The sequence below is a fragment of the Bos grunniens genome, chromosome 24 (genome assembly GCF_055505025.1).
Source record: "Bos grunniens cultivar Pamir isolate PY7600 chromosome 24, Bosgru_T2T1.0, whole genome shotgun sequence".
Lineage (NCBI taxonomy): Eukaryota > Metazoa > Chordata > Mammalia > Artiodactyla > Bovidae > Bos > Bos grunniens.
The window spans coordinates 38,538,436-38,557,861 of NC_141188.1; the positions used below are offsets into that span (position 1 = coordinate 38,538,436).

Here is a 19,426-nt window from a genome sequence, read left to right on the forward strand (position 1 = left end):
CAAATTATTGCCTAAACATTTTTAAGACCTTATGACTAAACCTAGTCCTCCAACAATGACTTTTATTTGTCGTTGAGTTAGGGTACTACAGACCAGGATTAAGATATTTAATGAAGCTCAATAAAGGCTTTCATAGGAAGCGTAGTCTATGTGAAGCCCTTTGCGAACACTATTTAACTTATTTCTGACAACTCTATAGCACAGGCGTTTCCGTGCTCGGTTCTCAGCCGCGTTTCGGCGACGGGTCGGGGAGGCGTGTGCAGCCTGAAGCGTCGGGCGCCCGGACCCTTGGAGGCGGCGGTGACGTCACACAACTGTGCGGAGGTTCTCAGGGGCCCTCTTTGTCTCGGGGGTCCACGCCCAGACTCACACAGAACCACTAGGCTCTTCGGCGTCGGTTCTTTTCGCGTGGGGCCCCACGTGCTCGCGGCAGAGGCAGGTCCAACCACGAGGACCACGGCCCTGACGCTCCCCTGAGGGCGCAGCCGGGGTCGCGGCGCCAGGAGCTCGAAGCCGGACGGGTTCGGTCCGGGGTCATGGCGAGGCGGGAAGATGCCAGGACCCTCTGGGCCGGGAGAAAATAAGTCCCTCGGGAGATTCCCTCCGCTGCTCCCGTGACTGGCTCTGCCGCCTCAGTGACTGGCTAGCCCTCCCAGAGCGCCCGCGCCTGTGAGGGATCGAGCTTCCCCGTAACTTCGTGAGGGTGAAAGAGGCCAGGCCCCGGGCAGCGGCGGCGGCAGCGGGCGCCGAAGCCCCGCCCCGGCCCGCGCGGCCTGCCGGATTCGCCCCGCCCCCTGCGCGCGGCCAGCCGCCCCTCTTCCTCCTGCGCCACAGTTCCTGGCGGCTGGCCTGGTCGCGGGTCGCGCTGCAAGCTCGCGTGGGCGGCGGCGGGCGCGGGTCCCGGCCCTGTGAAGAGCGCGCCGCGCGCCTCCTTCCCCCCCGGGAGCGGCGGGACGCGGAAGTGACGTCCTGCTCGGGCAGGAGCTCGTTTGAATCGGTTCCCGGGTGATCCTCGAGCCTGCCTCTGCTCGGCCGCCGCCGCCGCCAAGTGAGGAACTGAGCGCGCCAGGGTAGAGGCCTCGCGCCGCCCCGGGCGCTGGAGCTGAAGGCGCCAAGCGGGGCCCGCACTTCGGTTTTCAGCGCGGCGGCCACAGGCGCCGGCACGGCTGTTTGCTCTCCCCGTCCCCCAATATGGCAGCGGCGGGCGGCGGCGGGCCCTCGGTGGAGACCGGAGAGGGTGGCGGAGGCGACGGCCCCAGGACGGTGTACTTGTTTGACCGACGCGAGAAGGAGTCGGAGCTCGGGGACCGGGCGCTGCAGGTCGAGGAGCGCTCGGACTTCGCGGCGTTCCGCGCCTCCGTGTGTCAGGTACGCGACGGGGCGACAGAGGGATGCGCGGGTGAAGTTTGGATTGGGAGGGTGACGAGAAGCCCACGTTGCTCACCGCGGGGCAATAAACCTGTCACCCGGCCCGGGTCCTGCGGCCTTGGCGTCTCCCTCCAGGGTGCCCGCCATGCCCGAGGCGGCGGAGAAGCCTGGGGGCCGGGCCCGCCGCCGGGCCCGGGAGTGCGGGGCTGGCGGGTCGGTGGGCCTCCTTCTAACCCCGGCCTTGTGGCCGGGATCGCGGCGTCCGGGCGGTGGTACCGTGGGTTTCGAGAGCTCGACCTTTGCACTGAGGCCGTGCAACTCATCTTTTGAGTCGGGAAAGCTGTGTCTCTTTTGGGTGAAACTTTTTTTTTTTTTTTCAAGACAGCGGAGTTTTCCCCCGCTGGCTCTGTCAGGAATATCGTGATAGCTAGAAGTTGTGAGATTCCAGGAGTCGATTTTTCCTAGGTTCCTTCAGTGATGCAGTAATTTCACGGGTCGTGCTGTCAAGGTTTGCGGGCGCGCCCTGGCTGGTCCTTCCGTAGTGGAAACACTTGACCTAGAGTTCCTCGCAGGTGGAGCTCTCTGTGGTTTCCTGCACCCCCCAGCCCCTTGCGGGGGGAGGTCCTGAACCACTCGAAGGGTGTCCGAGGGTATCTGCGGGAACACCTGAGGACCGATATACTTCCTGTATTAGTTTGCGTGAGAAGTTAATAACTGTGTAGGCAAAGCCCTACTTTAAACTGGAAAGTGTTTTCTAGATCTGAGGTGTTGCTGGTGCCTGAGCTTTAAAGAATGGATGTTATTTATCATGAGCTGCTTCAACCACTTGGGGCTCTTTTTAAGCGACAGAGAACACCTGGCTAACCAAGAAAAAGGACTTAGTGTGAAGCAGTGTTTTAAACTTGATGTTTTAGGGCTTCCCAGGTGGCTCAGCAATAAAGAATCCGCCTGCCAATGCAGGAAATGCGGGTTCGATCCTTGGGTGGGGAAGATCCCCTGGAAAAGGAAATGGCAACCGAGTCCAGTATTCTTGCTTGGGAAATCTCACGGACAGAGGAGCCTGGCGGGCTACAGTCCATGGGGGTCGGGAAGATTCGGACACGACTGAGCACGCACGTAGGCTGATGTTTTAGTACTCTTTAATTCCGTATAGTAGTTGATGAAATAATTGAAATCAAGACCCGTAGGCAGGAAAAAAAAAAAAAAAACGATGTGAGAGCAAGCACTTTGATTTGTTCTGTTTTTCCAGGGTCTAGAATCATGCCTGGTATGTGGTAAATAGTCAAATTAGAATGACAAAATTTTACGAACTCAGAAGTTCATTCTCTGTCTGGATACAGCGCATTCCCATGTCCTTGAAAAGTGAATAAATGAATGCTCATTATTTTTGATGAATGTTTTGTATTTATCAGGGAAAGGGAAACTCTTATTTTTGTAGTTGATTATTTAAAGTATTCATATTGGTTATATAAAATCATGACACACAAAAATGACTTTAAAATGTCAGCGCATTAAAAAATTAAGGAACCAGAGAGGAAAAAATAAACCTTTTATTCACTATGAAATTTATAACCACTGTTAGTAATTGGAGTTATTTCTTTGTGTTCTTACCATCAGCCTGCATTTTTAAATAATCTTAATACATGTCTGTATTCCATTTTTTTCACTTAATATTGTCAGTATCTTTCTATTTTAATGCAAATCTTCGTAGTCAAAGTGGTCTGTTTTGAACCAGTCAGTGTTTACATATACATATCTCTTTTTGTTTGCACTTGCATTAGATTTTAAGCAGTATCGTGATAAACATGTTTGAATGCAGTCTTTTTTTTTTTTCTTTTTGAGATTTATTTTTGAGTTTAAGCCTTTTTTCCCCTCCATTTAAAAAAAATTAAACTCTAGTTGATTTACAATGTGTGTTAGTTTCAGGTGTACAGCACAGTGATTGAGTTACATATGTAAATGTTTCAAATTCTTTTCCCTTGTATACATAGGCTTATGGCTTTGTTTTCTTTGGTTTAGAATCTTAGAAGTCAAATTCTTGGATCAACGGTCAGGAATATCAAAGCTCTTGATGTGTATTTTTAAATTGTTTTTCAGAAAGGTTGTACTAATTTACCCTTCCTCTAGAAATAATTCTCCTATGTCAAAAGTGTCAGTAACTGTGTTACATGTATAGGGGAAGTGTATTAACCTCTTATTGCGGAAGTGGTAACTCACTTTTGGAGATCATGACTCACCTAAGTCAAACAGATAGTACAGAAGTTAAAATTCAGATCCAGAACCCAAGTTCTTTTTGTTACATACCATTCAAATGATATTCTTATTTATAGGGAACAGATATATTTGTTCCATTCCTTCAATATTTTAATAAGGAAAATATTCCCTTTGACTAATTCTTGTCCTCCTCCCTCCTACTTTTTCCTGCTAGAACAGAGAAGGCTTAACTTTAATTAGAGGGAAGAACTAGTAAAAAAATAAAAAGGAAGGCTAACTTTTTTTTTTTTTTTGAGAATTTAAAGCTAGATTATGCCACCTAATCCATAACTTTGTCTCCGTTACATACATGAAGAACTAAAATAAGTTCATAAGCGGTGAAACTGGGATCAGAATCTAGGTCTATTTGATTCTAAAGTTTGTTTTTGTTTTTAAACAATCTCCACAGGGCCCACACTATTTTCCATGTTAGAGGAGTAGGCAGATAGTGCACTAAATTAAAGTTTTTCATTAAAACTTAAACTAACAAGTGTTTGTAGTGCTAGGAAGTATTATGGGTCCTAAACTGTTATATGTGTAAAAGTTCACTTTGTAGAAAAAAGGAGCAGTCAAGAGGCAGGAATAGAATGTGGATTTGACAGAAGGCTTTAGACCTGTGATAAGCAGTTACTGATTCACCTGAGCCCTTGTGACCTCGCAAAATCAAAGATTAGGAAATAACTTATTTGGCTAGTTCTTAATATTCACAGTCATTAAGTCCCATTTGTGCAAACCCTCCTCTGCACACCTAATTTACAGTAAATGCCTACTTTTTCCCAGTGGTTCCACTATTCCTTGTCACCCCATTATAGCACTTGTTATAACATTGTACTTAAAAAAAATTGTCTCCATTCCTGGAGGTTAGGAGCCTTATCTAATAGTTGGTTTATAGCTGTTTAGTTAAATGAATCAATCTCTTCCTTCAAAAAAAATTTTTGTATATAGGGTATGTTATGTTAAAAATTCCAAAAGATGAAAAGAAAAAAAGTAAAAGATAGATGTAGGAAAGAGTAGAATAGTAACCTGAGAGCTAATTAATGAAAGTTCATTTTATTAAAGCTTATACCAGTGCTGATCCATGAAATCAGCTTTGAGTTTCTTAGAAGTGAAAACAAAGGAGAGATAATGAATACAAAACCCACAAAGTCTATAAAATAAAAGCATTCCAGCTGCTAAGAATGCAAACCTTTGAGAAAAATTTCTCCCTAAATTCCTCACAAATCCTGATAAAATAGACAACATTCTTATAGATAGGAGAGGCTCTTCTTATTTTGTCTTTTAATGCAAGGTACAGTCAGACATGATTTAGCAACTAAACAACAGCCCTTGTGTTATTTAGGGTATTGCAACCTGCTTTAACCAGTTACCACCCACATTTTTTTTTTAATTTATTTATTTTAATTGGAGGCTAATTAAAATATAGTGGTTTTTTCCATATATTGACATGAATCAGCCATGAGTGTACATGTGTTCCCCATCCTGAACTCCCCTCCCACCTCCCTCCCTGTCCCATCCCTCAGGGTCATCCCAGTGCACCAGCCCTGAGCATCCTGTCTCATGCATCGAACCTGGATTGGCGATCTATTTCACATACGATAATATACATGTTTCAATGCTATTCTCTCAAATCATCCCACCCTTGCCTTCTACAGAGTCCAAAAGTCTGTTCTTTACATCTGTGTCTCTTTTGCTGTCTTGCATATAGGGTCATTGTTACCATCTTTCTAAATTCCATTTATTCGTTAATATACTGTATTAGTGTTTTTCTTTCTGACTGACTTCACTCTGTATAATAGGCTCCAGTTTCATCCACCTCATTAGAACTGATTCAAATGCATTCTTTTTAATAGCTGGGTAATATTCCATTGTGTATATGTACCACAGCTTTCTTATGCATTTGTCTGCCGATGAACATCTAGGTTGCTTCCATGTCCTGACTATTATAGTTCAGTGCTGTGATGAACATTGGGGTACACATGTCTCTCTGAGTTCTGGTTTCCTTGGTGTGTATGCCCAGCAGTGGGATTGCTGGGTCTCATGGCAGTTCTGTTTCCAGTTTTTTAAGGAATCTCCACACTGTTTTCCATAGTGGCTGTACTAGTTTGCATTCCCATCAACAGTGTAAGAGGGTTTCTTTTTCTCTGCATCCTCTCCAGCATTAATTGTTTGTAGACTTTTGGATAGCAGCCATTCTGACCGGCGTGAGATGGTACCTTGTTGTGGTTTTGATTTGCATTTCTCTGATAATGACTGATGTTGAGCATCTTTTCATGTGTTTGTTAGCCATCTGTATGTCTTCTTTGGAGAAATGTCTGTTTAGTTCTTTGGCCCATTTTTTGATTGACTGCCCACATTTTTGTAGAGATTTCTCACTTAAGTGTACTCTGTGTGTTCCTGGTTTTGGGGTGATTCAGGGACAGAGTGATCGGATATAATACCAAAGCACACATCAGTAAAGGCTAGTTGTTTGTTCAAAGATATGCATTGAAGTATATAGCTTCTGATTGATCTAATCCATTAAACAAGTTTAAAGTATTTGAGGATTTTATGGTTTGCAGTTCATTAGCCCATCATAAATATTTCTTCAGACTGGCTTTTGAGAGAAGTTGGGCAGCAATAGTTTGAAGCTAACCTGAAGACATGGAGGGCCGGTTCTTTATGTTACTCATTAAATAAAAATCCATGTACTTTAACTTGAACCCAGAAAAAGGTGGAGTTGAAGTGATCTTATAAAAATGAAAAAGCCCAGTCAAGACTCTTGCCCAGTATAGAATGTCATCCTGCTTTCATTTAGAGAAGGGCAGACAATGTTTCTGTATTCAAGGCTATTTTGGTACTCATACAGGAAAGACTTTGTCAGGTAAGACAAATTTTTAGATCAAAAATATGGAGAGAGAAGGATATGACATCTTGAGTAAAAGTATAATGAATAATGTAAAAATAATTTGTTTGTGAAATACCAGAGCTAGAAAATATTTAGAAAAGTTATGAATTTGAGAAATAATTTTGTAAAGAATTATATATAAAGCAAAGAAAAAAGATAGCTTATGTATCTTGACTGAACAATAGAACCATGGAGAGAGTGTATGAAATACTTGTATATGCTTTTCAGATGTATATCAGTCTTAATTCAATTTGACACAGTTTTTTAGTAATTATAAAAATACATGTTTTGTTCTACAGGATATATAACCACATGATCTAACAGTTGGGATGTTGCAGAAATAAAGTAGTAAAGAACTGAAAAATAAAGACAGTCTTAATTATATAAAAACCTAATAAAGATGTGTGAAGACAATTTTTTTTTCTGTAAGCAAATAGAATCTTTTCTCCATCAGTCTATTGTCTATAGCTTCATTTCTCTTGGGTGTAATTGGGTAGAATATGAGTATTTTTAATTTTACTAAAGTATACCAGATTGCTCTTCAGTATGGTTCTAGCCCTGTCCACAATGTGTAAGTCCATTTTCCCTCTATGGAAAGCTATACTTAATTTGTTTTTCCTTCAAAATATAGCTGTCTTTTTAATAGAGCTTTTATTTAAATTGAAGTAAATAGTTGATTTATAGTGTTAGTTTCAAGTGTATAGCAAACTGCTTCAGATGTACACAAACACACAGATGTATATGTGTGTATATGTGTATATACACCCACACAGACTCAAACTTTTTTGGATTATTTTCCATTATAGGTTATTATAAGGTAATTGAGTATAATTTCCTGTGTTGTACAGTATGTTCTTGTTCTTTATTTTATATATGGTAGTGTATATCTGGTTTTTGTTGTTCTTTGGCTGTGCAGTTTGCGGGATCTTAGTTCTCCAACCAGAGATTGAACCCAGACCACCATAGTGAAAGCACTGAGTCCTAACCCCTGGACTGCCAGGAAATTCCCTAGTAGTGTGCATCTGTTAATCCCAGGCTCCTAGTTTATCTCTCTCCCCTGCTTTTCCCTTTGGTAACTGTAAGTCGTTTCCCATGTCTGTGAGTCTGTTTCTATTTTATAAATAATTTCATTTGTATTTTTTTTTTAAGATTCCACATATAATTGGTATCATGAGATATTTGTCTTTCACTTACTTCACTTCATGTGATAATCTTTGGGTCTATCCATGTTGCTGCAGATGGCATTATTTCATTCTTCTTTATGGCCGAGTAATACTCCATTCTTTGTGTGTGTGTCTACGTGTGTGTGTGTGTACACACACTACATCTTTATCGTCTCATCTGCTGATGGATATTCAGATTGCTTACACGTCTTGGTTATTGTAAATAGTGCTGCTATAAACATTGGGGTGCTTATATCTTTTCGAAATAGAAATTTTGTCTTTTTCAAGTATATTCCCAGGAGTGGGATTGCTGGATCTTACAGTAACTCTGTTTTTAATTTTTAAGGGAACCTACATAATGGTTCTTCATAGTGGCTGTAGCAGTTTACATTCCCACCAACAGTATAGAAGGGTTCTCTTTTCTCCATGTAGACTTTCTGATGATGGCGCTTCTGACCAGTGTGAGATGATACTTCATTTTAGTTTTGATTTGTATTTGTCTGATGATTAGTGACATTGGGCATCTTTTCATGTTCCTGATGACTGTCTTTGGAGAAATGTCTTTTTAGGTCTTCTGCCAATGTAAATTTTTTTTTTTTTTTTTTGAATACTGAGCTGTATGAGCTGTTTGTGTATTTTGGAGATTAATCCATTGTCAGGTTCTTCATTTGCAAATATATTCTCCTATTCTGTGGATTGCCTTTTCACTTTGTTTATGGTTTCCTTTGCTGTGCAAAAACTTATAAGTTTAATTAGGCCTCATTTGTATATTTTTGCTTTTGTTTTCATTACTTTAGGAGACAGATCCAAAAAAAATAATGCTGTAGTTTATGTCTAAGAGTGTTCTGCCTATGTTTTCCTCTAAGAGTTTTATGGTATTCAGTTTTATATTTACATCTTTACTCCATTTTCAGTTTATTTTTATATTTGGTGTTAGAGAATGTTCAAATTTCACTTTTTTAAACAGGTGGCTGTTCAGTTTTCCCGATACCACTTTTGGAGAGATTGTCTTTTTCCATTGTATATTCTTGCCTCCTTTGTGGTAGATTATTTGACCCTTAGTACATGGATTTATTTCTGGGCTCTATTCTGTTCCATCGACCTATGCATCTGTTTTTGTGCCAATACTATACTGTTTTGATGATTCTACTAGTTTTGTAGTATAGTCTGAAGTCAGGGAGTGTGAGTCCCCCAGCTCTGTTACCCTTTCTCAAGATTGTTTTGGCTTTTGTGTTTCCATACAACTTTTAAAAGTTTTTTTTTTCTAGTTCTGTGAAAAATCCCATTAGTAATTTGATTGGATTGCCTTGAACCTGTAGATTGCTTTGGGTAGTATGGTCATTTTAACCAAATTGATTTTTCCATTCTAAAAACCCAGTATATCTTTCCTGTTCGTGTCATCTTCAGTTTCTTTCATCCATGTCTTAAGAGTTTTTGGAGTACAGGTATTTTGCCTCCTAAGGAGGTTTATTCTTCAGAAGTTTATAAGACATTTTATTCTTTTTGATGCAATGGTAATGGGATTGTTTCCTTAATTTGTCTTTCTGATCACTTGTTAGTATATAGAAATGCAAGATTTCTATACATTAATTTGTATCCTGCAATTTTACTGAATTAATTGATGATCTCCAGTAGTTTTCTGGTGGTGTCTTTAGGATTGTCTATGTATAGTACCATGTTAGTAGATTTCTGTGGTGTCTTTAGGATTGTCTATGTATAGTACCATGTTAGCAGTTTTCTGGTGGTGTCTTTAGGGTTGTCTATGTATAGTACCATGTTAGTAGTTTTCTGTGGTGTCTTTAGGATTGTCTATGTATAGTACCATGTTAGCTGCAAGCAGTGACAACTTTACTTCTTTCTTTCCAGTTTGAATTCCTTTTATTTCTTTTTCTTCACTGGTTACTGTGGCTAGGACTTTCAAAACCATGTTGAATAAAAGTGGTGAGTGTGAGCATCCTTGTCTTGATCTTAGAGGGAATGATTTCAGCTCTTCACTGTTGAGTATGTTGTTAACTGAGTTTGTCATATGTGCGTTTTATTGTGTCGAAGTATGTTCCCTCTGTAGGGAGGTGTTTTTTTTTTTTATCATAAATGGATGTTGAATTTTATCAAAAGCTTTTTTCTGCATCTACTGAGATGAACATTCAGAAAACTAAGATCAGGGCATCTGGTCCCATCACTTCATGGCAGATAGATGGGGAAACAGTGGAAACAGTGAGAGACTTTATTTTGGGGGGCTCCAAAATCACTGCAGATGGTGACTGCAGCCATGAAATTAAAAGACACTTGCTCTTTGAAAGAAAAGTTATGACCAACCTAGACAGCATATTAAAGAGCAGTGACATTACTTTGCCAACAAAGGTCTGTCTAATCAAAGCTATGGTTTTCCCAGTAGTCACGTATTGATGTGAAAGTTGGACTCTAAAGAAAGCTGAGTGCCAAAGAATTGATGCATTTGAACTGTGGTGTTGGAAAAGACTCTTGAGAGTCCCTTAGACAGCAAGGAGATCCAGTCAGTCTATCCTAATGGAGATCAATCCTGAATATTCATTGGAAGGACTGATGCTGAAGCTGAAACTCCAATACTTTGGCCACCTGATGCGAAAAACTGACTCATTGGAAAAGACCCTGATGCTGGGAAAGATTGAAGGCAGGAGGAGAAAGGGATGACAGAGGATGAGATGGTTGGATGGCATCACTGACTCAAAGGACATGAGTTTGAGTAAACTGCAGGAGTTGGCACTGGGCAGGGAAGTCTGGTGTGCTACAGTCCATGGGGTTGCAGAGAGTCAGACACGACTGAGCGACTGAACTAACTGACTGAGATGATAATGTGGTTTTTATTCTTCGGTTTGTTCATGTGATATATCACATTGATTGATTTGAGGATGCTGAAAAATTCTTGCATCCCTGGATTAAATTCCATTTGAACATGTTTTATTCATTTAATGAGGGCAACCAGTCTGTTCTGAAGGAGATCAGCCCTGGGATTTCTTTGGAAGGAATGATGCTAAAGCTGAAACTCCAGTACTTTGGCCACCTCATGCGAAGAGTTGAGTGAGTCTGAGTGAACTCCAGGAGTTGGTGATGGGCAGGGAGGCATGGCGTGCTGCTATTCATGGGGTCGCAAAGAGTCGGACATGACTGAGCAACTGAACTGAACTAAACTAAACTATGCTTTATGTTATCAAGACTTATACTTTTTGCCAGCCTCATGGGAGTGATATCTGCTGTGTGCTAAGTCACTTCAGTTGTATCCGACTTCTTCCACCCTATGGACTGTAGCCCGCCAGGCTCTTCTACCCATGGGATTCCCCAGGCAAGAATACTGGAGTTGGCTGCTATGTCCTCCTCCAGGTTTAATTTCTCTGATAACTAGTAAAGATGAGCATCTTTTCATGTTTTCTGGTTTTTCTCCTTTATGACTTGGATTTCTTGTGTATTTTCAGGAATGCTTTTCTCTCTCAATATTATTTCTGTATTTTTCCTCCACAATTTTGGATTAAAATGTAGCTGCTTTAGTTCTCTTGGGGTTTATTTTCACGTATGTTGAGATGGGGATTTCTAAAATCTGTTTCTGTACCATTAACTGTCTCAGTATTCTTTCTCATCAGTTTGTAATGTCATTCCACTAAAATGAACCTACATATACTCATCCACATTGAACAGTTCTTATTTGCCATGCTTGCTTCATTTTTGCCTTTTGAAGCATAGTCCAGGCCTTAGTTTACTTCACTCCTGTATGCTTCAACATGCATTTTATTATCACACCATCAAAATTAACATTTTTAATGGTATTATCTAACAGTTAATTCCATGCTTAGATTTGTTTGTCTCAAAAATGTCTTTTTATTGTTGGTTTGTTTAATCAGGGTCCTTGTACTGAACTTGGTTTTTTATGTTTCTTAACTTCTTTTAAAATTTAGAGCATTTTAGCAAAATACCTTCCCCCAGTCTTTTTGTTTTTCCTAACATTGACTTGTTGAAGAAATCAAGTTGGTTTGTCTCTCATATTCCATATTCTGGATTTGTCTATTCCTTTATGGTGCAATTTAGCTTGTTCTAACTCCACATATCCCACAAACTAGAAGTTATTTTTAAAGACTTATAATTAAGATTTAGGCTCAGCTTCTCTGGGGTGGGGGAGAAAATACTTCATGGGTGGTGCTGGGACTTCATATGACATCACATCTGAAGGCACTTAATATATGGCTGTTTCACCCACTCTGTTTCTTACCACTGCCAAGTGGTGTGATCGAGCAAGTGGGATTCAAATGGGTTCAGCTGGCTTCTTTAGTAATAAAGCTTTAATTTAATGGTTCATTCATTGATAGTGCTGTTCTGATTGCCATTCCTCCATTTTTATTAACAGAAATTCTCTGCCTCCAATTGATGAGGCAAAAGAACAACTTTGCTTCATCAGTTAGAGATACATGGCTACCTAGAGATACATGGTTACCCTGAAATCTGATTGGTACAAGAAAGCAGCATAAATGGTCTACTTGCCCTTTAATTTGCTGGTGTTCAGAGTGGGGAGTTGGTTTTCAGTTAGTTTCAATAGTGACCAATAGGATTTTTAGATCACTATTGAAGACTTGAATATCATTAGTCTAGATTTTTTTTTTTTAGTAATCTTCTGTGTAAGGTTGGTTTAAATTAACTAGTTCATCATTACCTGAAATAGAAGTCAAGTCTTTTAACTGTGTGTTGCCCTATTGTTTGATTTTGGAACGAGGATGTGTTTTTTAATTTTAATGACATGTAATATTTTAATGAAAAGATTAACTCATTTTTCTAATTCTTATATTTGTTTTTTTTGTGAAATTTCAGGTTTTCATGTGTTTTTTTGGTCATTTACTTTTTCCCGTCCTTTTATTGTTCATGTTTTTTCCCTCTTTGTTGACTTTGATCTTGATTTATGAAGGCTTTTTCTCCTCAGGATGTTAGCACTTTGTTTTGTGTTGCAGTTTACTCCCCTCGTTTATAATTTGCCTTAGTTTTTTTAAAGTTATACTTTTGGAAGAGGTTATAATAGATACAATGGAGAAGGCAATGGCACCCCACTCCAGTACTCTTGCCTGGAAAATCCCGTGGATGGCGAAGCCTGGTAGGCTGCAGTCCATGGGGTCGCTAAGAGTCGGACACGACTGAGTGACTTCACTTTCCCTTTTCCCTTTCACGCATTGGAGAAGGAAATGGCGGCCCACTCCAGTGTTCTTGCCTGGAAAATCCCAGGGACGGGGGAGCCTGGTGGGCTTCCGTCTATGGGGTCACACAGAGTCGGACACGACTGAAGCGACTTAGCAGCAGCAGCATAATAGATACAAAGGTTCTTTATACAGACATCCTGCATAGCCTGGCAGTCTTTATCTCAGTGTTGTAAAGTATTAACCTCTATTTTTATTTAGTACTTCTGTTTTTACATATTTAAGTATTTAATATATATGAACATAAGTGTTAATGCTTTCCTCCAAATAAGTTTACTTTATATATCGACACAAAATAATATGTCTTTTGTCTAAGAGAGCTCTGCTGATGTTAAACACTTTCAAAATGTTCACTGTTCTTAGGTGACGTAAAATAGCAGAAAAATCTACCTTGTTAATAAGCAAATAGGTAATTTATAGATAGATTTGTGGTTAATTATGCAAAGGCAAAATTTAAAAATGTTAAAACATATTTCTCAGAAAAATGTAGTACTGTTATAATATTATAATATCCTTATCGGTATTTTCATATTTTTGTAAACTTGACTAGGGCATTTACTTCCTTTCTATAATAATTGATTTTATTCTGTTATTTTTGGTAGACACTTGGCATTTCACCTGGAGAGAAATTTGTCATTACAACAACCAGTAGGAAAGAAGTTACCTGTGATAACTTTGGTAAGCAACGTTGCGTTTATGCTTTTATATTTAATATGTTGGACGGGGGAGCCTGGTGGGCTGCTGTCTATGGGGTCGCACAGAGTCGGACACGACTGACGCGACTTAGCAGCAGCAGCAGCAGTACATTACAGGGTAATGACTATTTTATTACCTAGATAAGCATCAAAAACCATTAATATTTTTGTTTACTTTGTTGGAATGGGGGAGGAAACTGGCTCTACACATCTACTTTGTGCAGAGCTCATACTTGTCGAGCATGGTTATAAGAAAAGAGTTGATATCACTTAATGGCTATAAAAGATGAGACCTTGCTCAACATCCAACCACAGGTCTTCTGCATGGACCCTTAAGAGCTACTTCTCCTGACCCACTTGGATTCTCCCATTATCTTTTTCTACCCGGTTATGTTCTAAGATGTGCCAATTTTTCATGCCTGATTCCTTTTTTGATTTAATCATTCTTCGCATTCATATGGATAACCACTTTAATTAGTTCCTCATCTGATTTTCTGTGACAGTTTGACTTAAGAATTGAGTGTTTCAGATGAGTGGAAGTATTTGGACCTATTCCACTGATATTCTTAACACAGCATAACTGATTATAGATCAGTCCATTGTTTGGGGATTTGCCTGTATGATTTTTAAAGTCATTTCATAGATACAATTTATATATTTAAAATTATAATTTCATTGTGTTTTGGATGCTGACTTAGCACTTAAGATGTTACCTCTTGATTTCAGATGAAACTGTTAAAGATGGAGTCACTCTATACCTGCTACAGTCAGTCAATCAGTTACTACTAACAGCTACAAAAGAACGAATTGACTTCCTACCTCACTATGACACATTAGTTAAAAGTGGCATGTATGAATATTATGCAAGTGAAGGACAAAATCCTTTACGTAAGTATTCCCTTTGTACTAATTGTGATAAACTGTCACTTACCTTTATTCCCTTGATCAGACTTTTAAAAAGTTCTTTCATTCTACTTTACTCAAAGACTATGATCAGTTCTTGTGAGCCTCCTTACTTCATCTCTTCATCACAGTGTATTTGTTTTTATACCTAAGTCATCTTACATCAAAGTAAAGATACCTCTCCTTTTAAAACTAACGTAGAATGAGAATTCATTCCTTTTCAACTCATAAGAGATGGTTCCTTACACGTCTACCTCCTGTACACTCTCCTTTCCTGTTATTCTTCCTAGCTTCCTAAACTCTTCTCCCAATTATATTTATTTTACCTTGCATATTTTTTGTAGCTGAACTGCACAGCTAAGTGGTTTGTGTTCCTTATTGTTTCTTTATAATTCCCTCCCACCTTTACTATTAGACAGTTTTTATCCTACCTTAGATTATTTTGATTTAGAGAATCTCTTCCATCTGGATTCTGCGAAAGTGTTCAGGTATTCATTATAAGCTTTCTTTCTTTCTTTTTTGAACATATGGTTTGTGGGATCTCACTTCTCTGACCAGGGATTGAACCCGGGCCTTGACAGTGAAAGCCTGGAATCCTAGCCACTAGGTTACCAGGGAGCTCCCTATAAATTTTCTTTCTTTTTAAAAAAATTTATTTGTTTTTGGCTGCGCTGGATCTTCATTATGGCACATGGGCTTAGTTGCCTTGAAGCACATGCTATCTTCCCAGACTAGGGATCAAATCTGTGTCCCCTGTGTTAGCAGATGGATTCTCAACCACTGAACCACCAGGGAGGTCCCCTGTAAACTTTCTTACTAAATATTTTTTTCATTGTATATGCATTAGAGTTGGTAGAAAATTAGAAAACATAGATAAACAAAAACAACACAGAGAATATTCCCATCTCTGCCACCCAGATGTAACCACCACCAACACTTTGGTGTTTATCATTTCTGACCTTTTTATATATATATATATATATATATATACACACTTTTTTTTTTTTTGGTATTATATGGTGCATACTTTTTTTTTTCCTTTTGTTGTGCCACGTAGCTTACAGGATCTTAGTTCCCCAACCAGGGATTGAACTCAGGCCCTTGACAGTGAAAGCCCAGAGTCCAAACTACTGGATTGCCAGGGAATTCCTGATGCATTCTTTTTTAACCAACCTTTTAATTTAAGATGTAATGAACATCTTTAATATGTATGTCAATATATATTTATTTTAGGGCTTACACAGTATTTAGATAACATAATTTATTTGAACACTATATACTATTGTTGTTGGGACTTCCCTGATGGCTCAGAAGGTAAAGAATCTGCCTGCAATGCAGGAGACCCACGTGGCGCTAGTGGTAAAGAACCTGCTTGCTGGTGCAGGAGATGTAAGAGACATGGGTTCAGTCACTGGGTTGGGAGGATCCTCTGGTACGGCAACCCACTCCAGTATTCTTGCCTGGAGAGTCCTAGGGACAGAGGAACCTGGCGGTTTATAGTCTATGGGATCTCAAAGTGTCTTCCATGACTGAAGCAACTTAGCGCACAGACACCCACACACACACTGCTGTTACTAGACTATTCAGGTTATTTCAGGTTTTTTTTTTTTAATTGTTACAAATGACTGAATATTCTCGGGACTAATTCTTCTTGTACATCCTTACCTTGACTGCTGTTGTTACTGCTCTCAGCTGCAGAGCCAGGCACTGTGTCAAGCACTTTGTGAGCATTTTCTCATTTGATCCTTAATCCTGTGTGTTAGCTAACATGAAGGTAATGACCTTATTTTGCAGAAGTAACTAAGATAGCCACAGTTTTACTCTCTATAAAGTGTGGTCTGTTCAAGCTCCCTGTACATCACCTCTACTCATTATTGAGCTTGATACAGTGGTCGGGCATCACACCTAAAACTGAATTTTTCTGTCCTTCGTCTGAATTTTCCCTTTACGGAAAAAGAGGACCGTTTTTCCAGTCTTCTAGAACAAGCACTCAAAGCCACCTTGGATTTCTTTTTCTTTCTCCTTTTATATCTAATCAGATACTAAATTCTACTCATGTTTTCCTTTGAAATTTCCCTTAACTCTTTTTCTTCCCATTTCCTACAGTGTCCCTACTTTTCCATTTTCTAGTTAATACCCTTCACTAGATCTGTATACATACCTGATTTGTGATGACTACTTTCCAGCTAGTTTATAAACGGAGCCATCCCCTACATGTTTAGCGTTTGGAAGTGCTTGCTGGAATGCTACTTTGTGGGTTAATTACAGCCTAAGTTATGCTTAAGTGAAAGAGACATTAATTTAGTATGCTCACCCTTTTAATTAAGGAGATAAAAGTGGGAAGTAGTTTGGATACTGACCCTGCCGAAAGGAGAATGTTAGAAATAGTGCTGAGCCACTGATAAACTGAAGGTCAGGCTGGTTGTATAGTAGGAAATTAAGAGCAGTTTTGTGTCAGTTAAGCAGATACATTCTGCCATTTCACAAGTTGGTGTTGCAAGATACCTATATTTAAATCAGCCCTTAATAGACACTTTTATATTTGTCCCATATCCCTAAATGTGCTTAGTTTGACTTGTGCATGATGTAAGTATGTACCACAGACTACTATTTGATTTTATGGTTATGGTCTTCTGTTTGTCTCTCATGTGTGTATGTCTGTCTTTAGATTATAAACTCCTTGAAGCCAGGAATCATGGCTGGCTCACTCATGCTGTGTAGTGCCATACAAGTACTGGTTGGTAACTGCTTTTTTATGCTGGTGGTGATTGATGATGCCTTACTATGTTTGTGTCATTAGGATCAGGATAATACTTTAATTTTAGCTCTTTGGAAAATAAAAGTGATGGCTTAAGGTACTTCAGAATTCCTTCTACTTTGAACTTTTATATGAAGTATTTAGGAGGGAGAACTTAAGCAGTAATGTTTTCTCACTCTCTTCCAGCATTTGCTCTTGCAGAATTAATTGACAATTCATTGTCTGCTACTTCTCGTAACAATGGTGTTAGAAGAATACAGATCAAATTGGTAAGAGAATAATACTCTAAATCAAATTAACTTGTGTTTTTATGGAAGTACTGCAGGTTTATTGGAAAAAAATTAAAATATAAACTAAAAGTAGAAATAATTGTCTGATGTCTCTTCATTAAAATTTTTTCACTTGCCCTTTTCCTATGGATATATGTATACATGTATGTGTGATTATAGTGTACATTTTGTTTGTGATCTTCTATTTTCCCTTAGAAGTAGATTGTAAACATTGCCATATTATGGCTATTCTGCAATGTAATACACCACTGATGCAATTTGATTTATTGACTAATATAAATTATGTAATCAGTCTGTGGCTGTTGAACATTTAGATTTGTTTCCCTTTGTTTTTGCCATTGTAAGCAGTGCTGGTAGCAGGAACACCCTTATAGATCTTTGTACACATCTCTGATTAGTCCTCAAGCTACATTCTGAAAAATGGAATTTCTAGGTTAAAGGACATGAAGAATTCTAAGGCCTTTGATTCATACAGCTGGAGTGCCTTTTAGAAAATTATATTAATATACACTTCTCCAGCAATGTATGAGTGAGCCCAATGAATCACATTTTTTATATTGAACTTTTCATGTTTTTAATATTGATACAACTTTTCCTGTCTTTTTGAACTTATTTCATAGCATTTTGATGAAACACAAGGAAAACCTGCCGTTGCAGTGATAGATAATGGAAGAGGAATGACCTCTAAACAGCTTAACAACTGGGCCGTGTATAGGTTGTCAAAATTTACAAGGCAAGGTGACTTTGAAAGGTTAGAGAACCTTACTCACTTTTTTTATGGGCAGCTGGGTATTTTAATAAGGAGAAGAACTCTTCTATTTCTTTAGTTATATACATTGTCAGCATATTTATTTAGAGTTTTATAGTAAAATAGTTTTTAAGGTCAATACTTAAAAAGTCAAAACTGCATAAATCATATTGTACCCTCCATTGAATGATTTTTTCTGCATTTCCTGAAGTGTGTAGGAGTTATGTTGATATGTTGCCTACTGTGGAGTTTTCCCCCTTTTCTTAATAACTTAAGTTTGAAGAAAGCTGTATAGTGTCTAGAGCAGTAGAATGTTTTTTAAGTGGGCTTTAGAAATCACCTGATACCTCGTGCAAAATGTCCAAGGGAACCACATGTAGTTCTCTGGAGCTTACTGTGGCTCTTTCAGGGCTCTGCTTTACAAAATGTTCACAGCTGTTAGGGAGTAGAGTCTAGTCAAGAGTTTTGTATGGGAATATGTTTGTAGAAAATATCCTGAATGAGAATGTCATAAAGGAAACAATGTATACTCAAAGCTGTCAGGGATATAAAGATTTAGCTCCTTGAGATAGTTGAATTCTACTTAGAGGCATGACTCACTGTGGGATTGATGTATAAGCTATGTTTTATAATTTAGGAAACACACTTGGGGAGAATCTGTTAACATTCTTATTAAGAAGTTAGTATTTATTCATGTCCTATTTCCTTTGCTCTTAGTTGTGTCAAGGAAAGTCACCCAAGTTTAAGGATCTGTCTCAATAATGTGTAAAATTAATATAGTTAATGCATTTGCCTTCTCATTTCTGAGATTTCAGCACTCAGAATTTTCATCAACTTTGTAAAGCCTTCCAGTGCCATGATGAGAGGCAGTAAGTAAAAAGCAAGGGCTCTGGGATCATTTGGCCTCGTCTGAATTCTAGCTTTATTAGTTGTATGACACTGGTCAAGGTACTTTACTTCTATCTCAGTTTATGTATCTGTAAAATGGGGATAATACCGCCTAAGGTTTTGTGAAAACCAAATGAGTTAGTGCATGTAAAATCCTCAGAGCCTGGCAAATAATGATAAGCAGTCAGTAAATACAAGCTATCATGGTAGCTATTCGGAGAAGGCAATGGCAACCCACTCTAGTACTCTTGCCTGGAAAATCCCATGGA

General features: G+C 39.1%; 1 protein-coding gene across 3 annotated transcripts in view; it reads left to right on the plus strand.

Moving 5' to 3' along the window:
• Positions 1-308: 308 nt before the first annotated feature.
• Positions 309-19,426, plus strand: part of SMCHD1 (structural maintenance of chromosomes flexible hinge domain containing 1) — a 127,985-nt gene continuing 108,867 nt past the window's right edge. For all 3 annotated transcript variants that reach the window (XR_015153908.1, XM_086373087.1, XM_086373088.1), the window contains exons 1-5: positions 309-1,368; positions 13,478-13,553; positions 14,297-14,458; positions 17,418-17,500; positions 18,142-18,272. Coding sequence is in view for 2 of the 3 variants with exons in the window: in XM_086373087.1 (XP_086229213.1) it covers positions 1,192-1,368; positions 13,478-13,553; positions 14,297-14,458; positions 17,418-17,500; positions 18,142-18,272 (629 nt within the window). In the remaining variant the exon portion in view is untranslated. The remainder of the gene's footprint in view (positions 1,369-13,477; positions 13,554-14,296; positions 14,459-17,417; positions 17,501-18,141; positions 18,273-19,426) is intronic.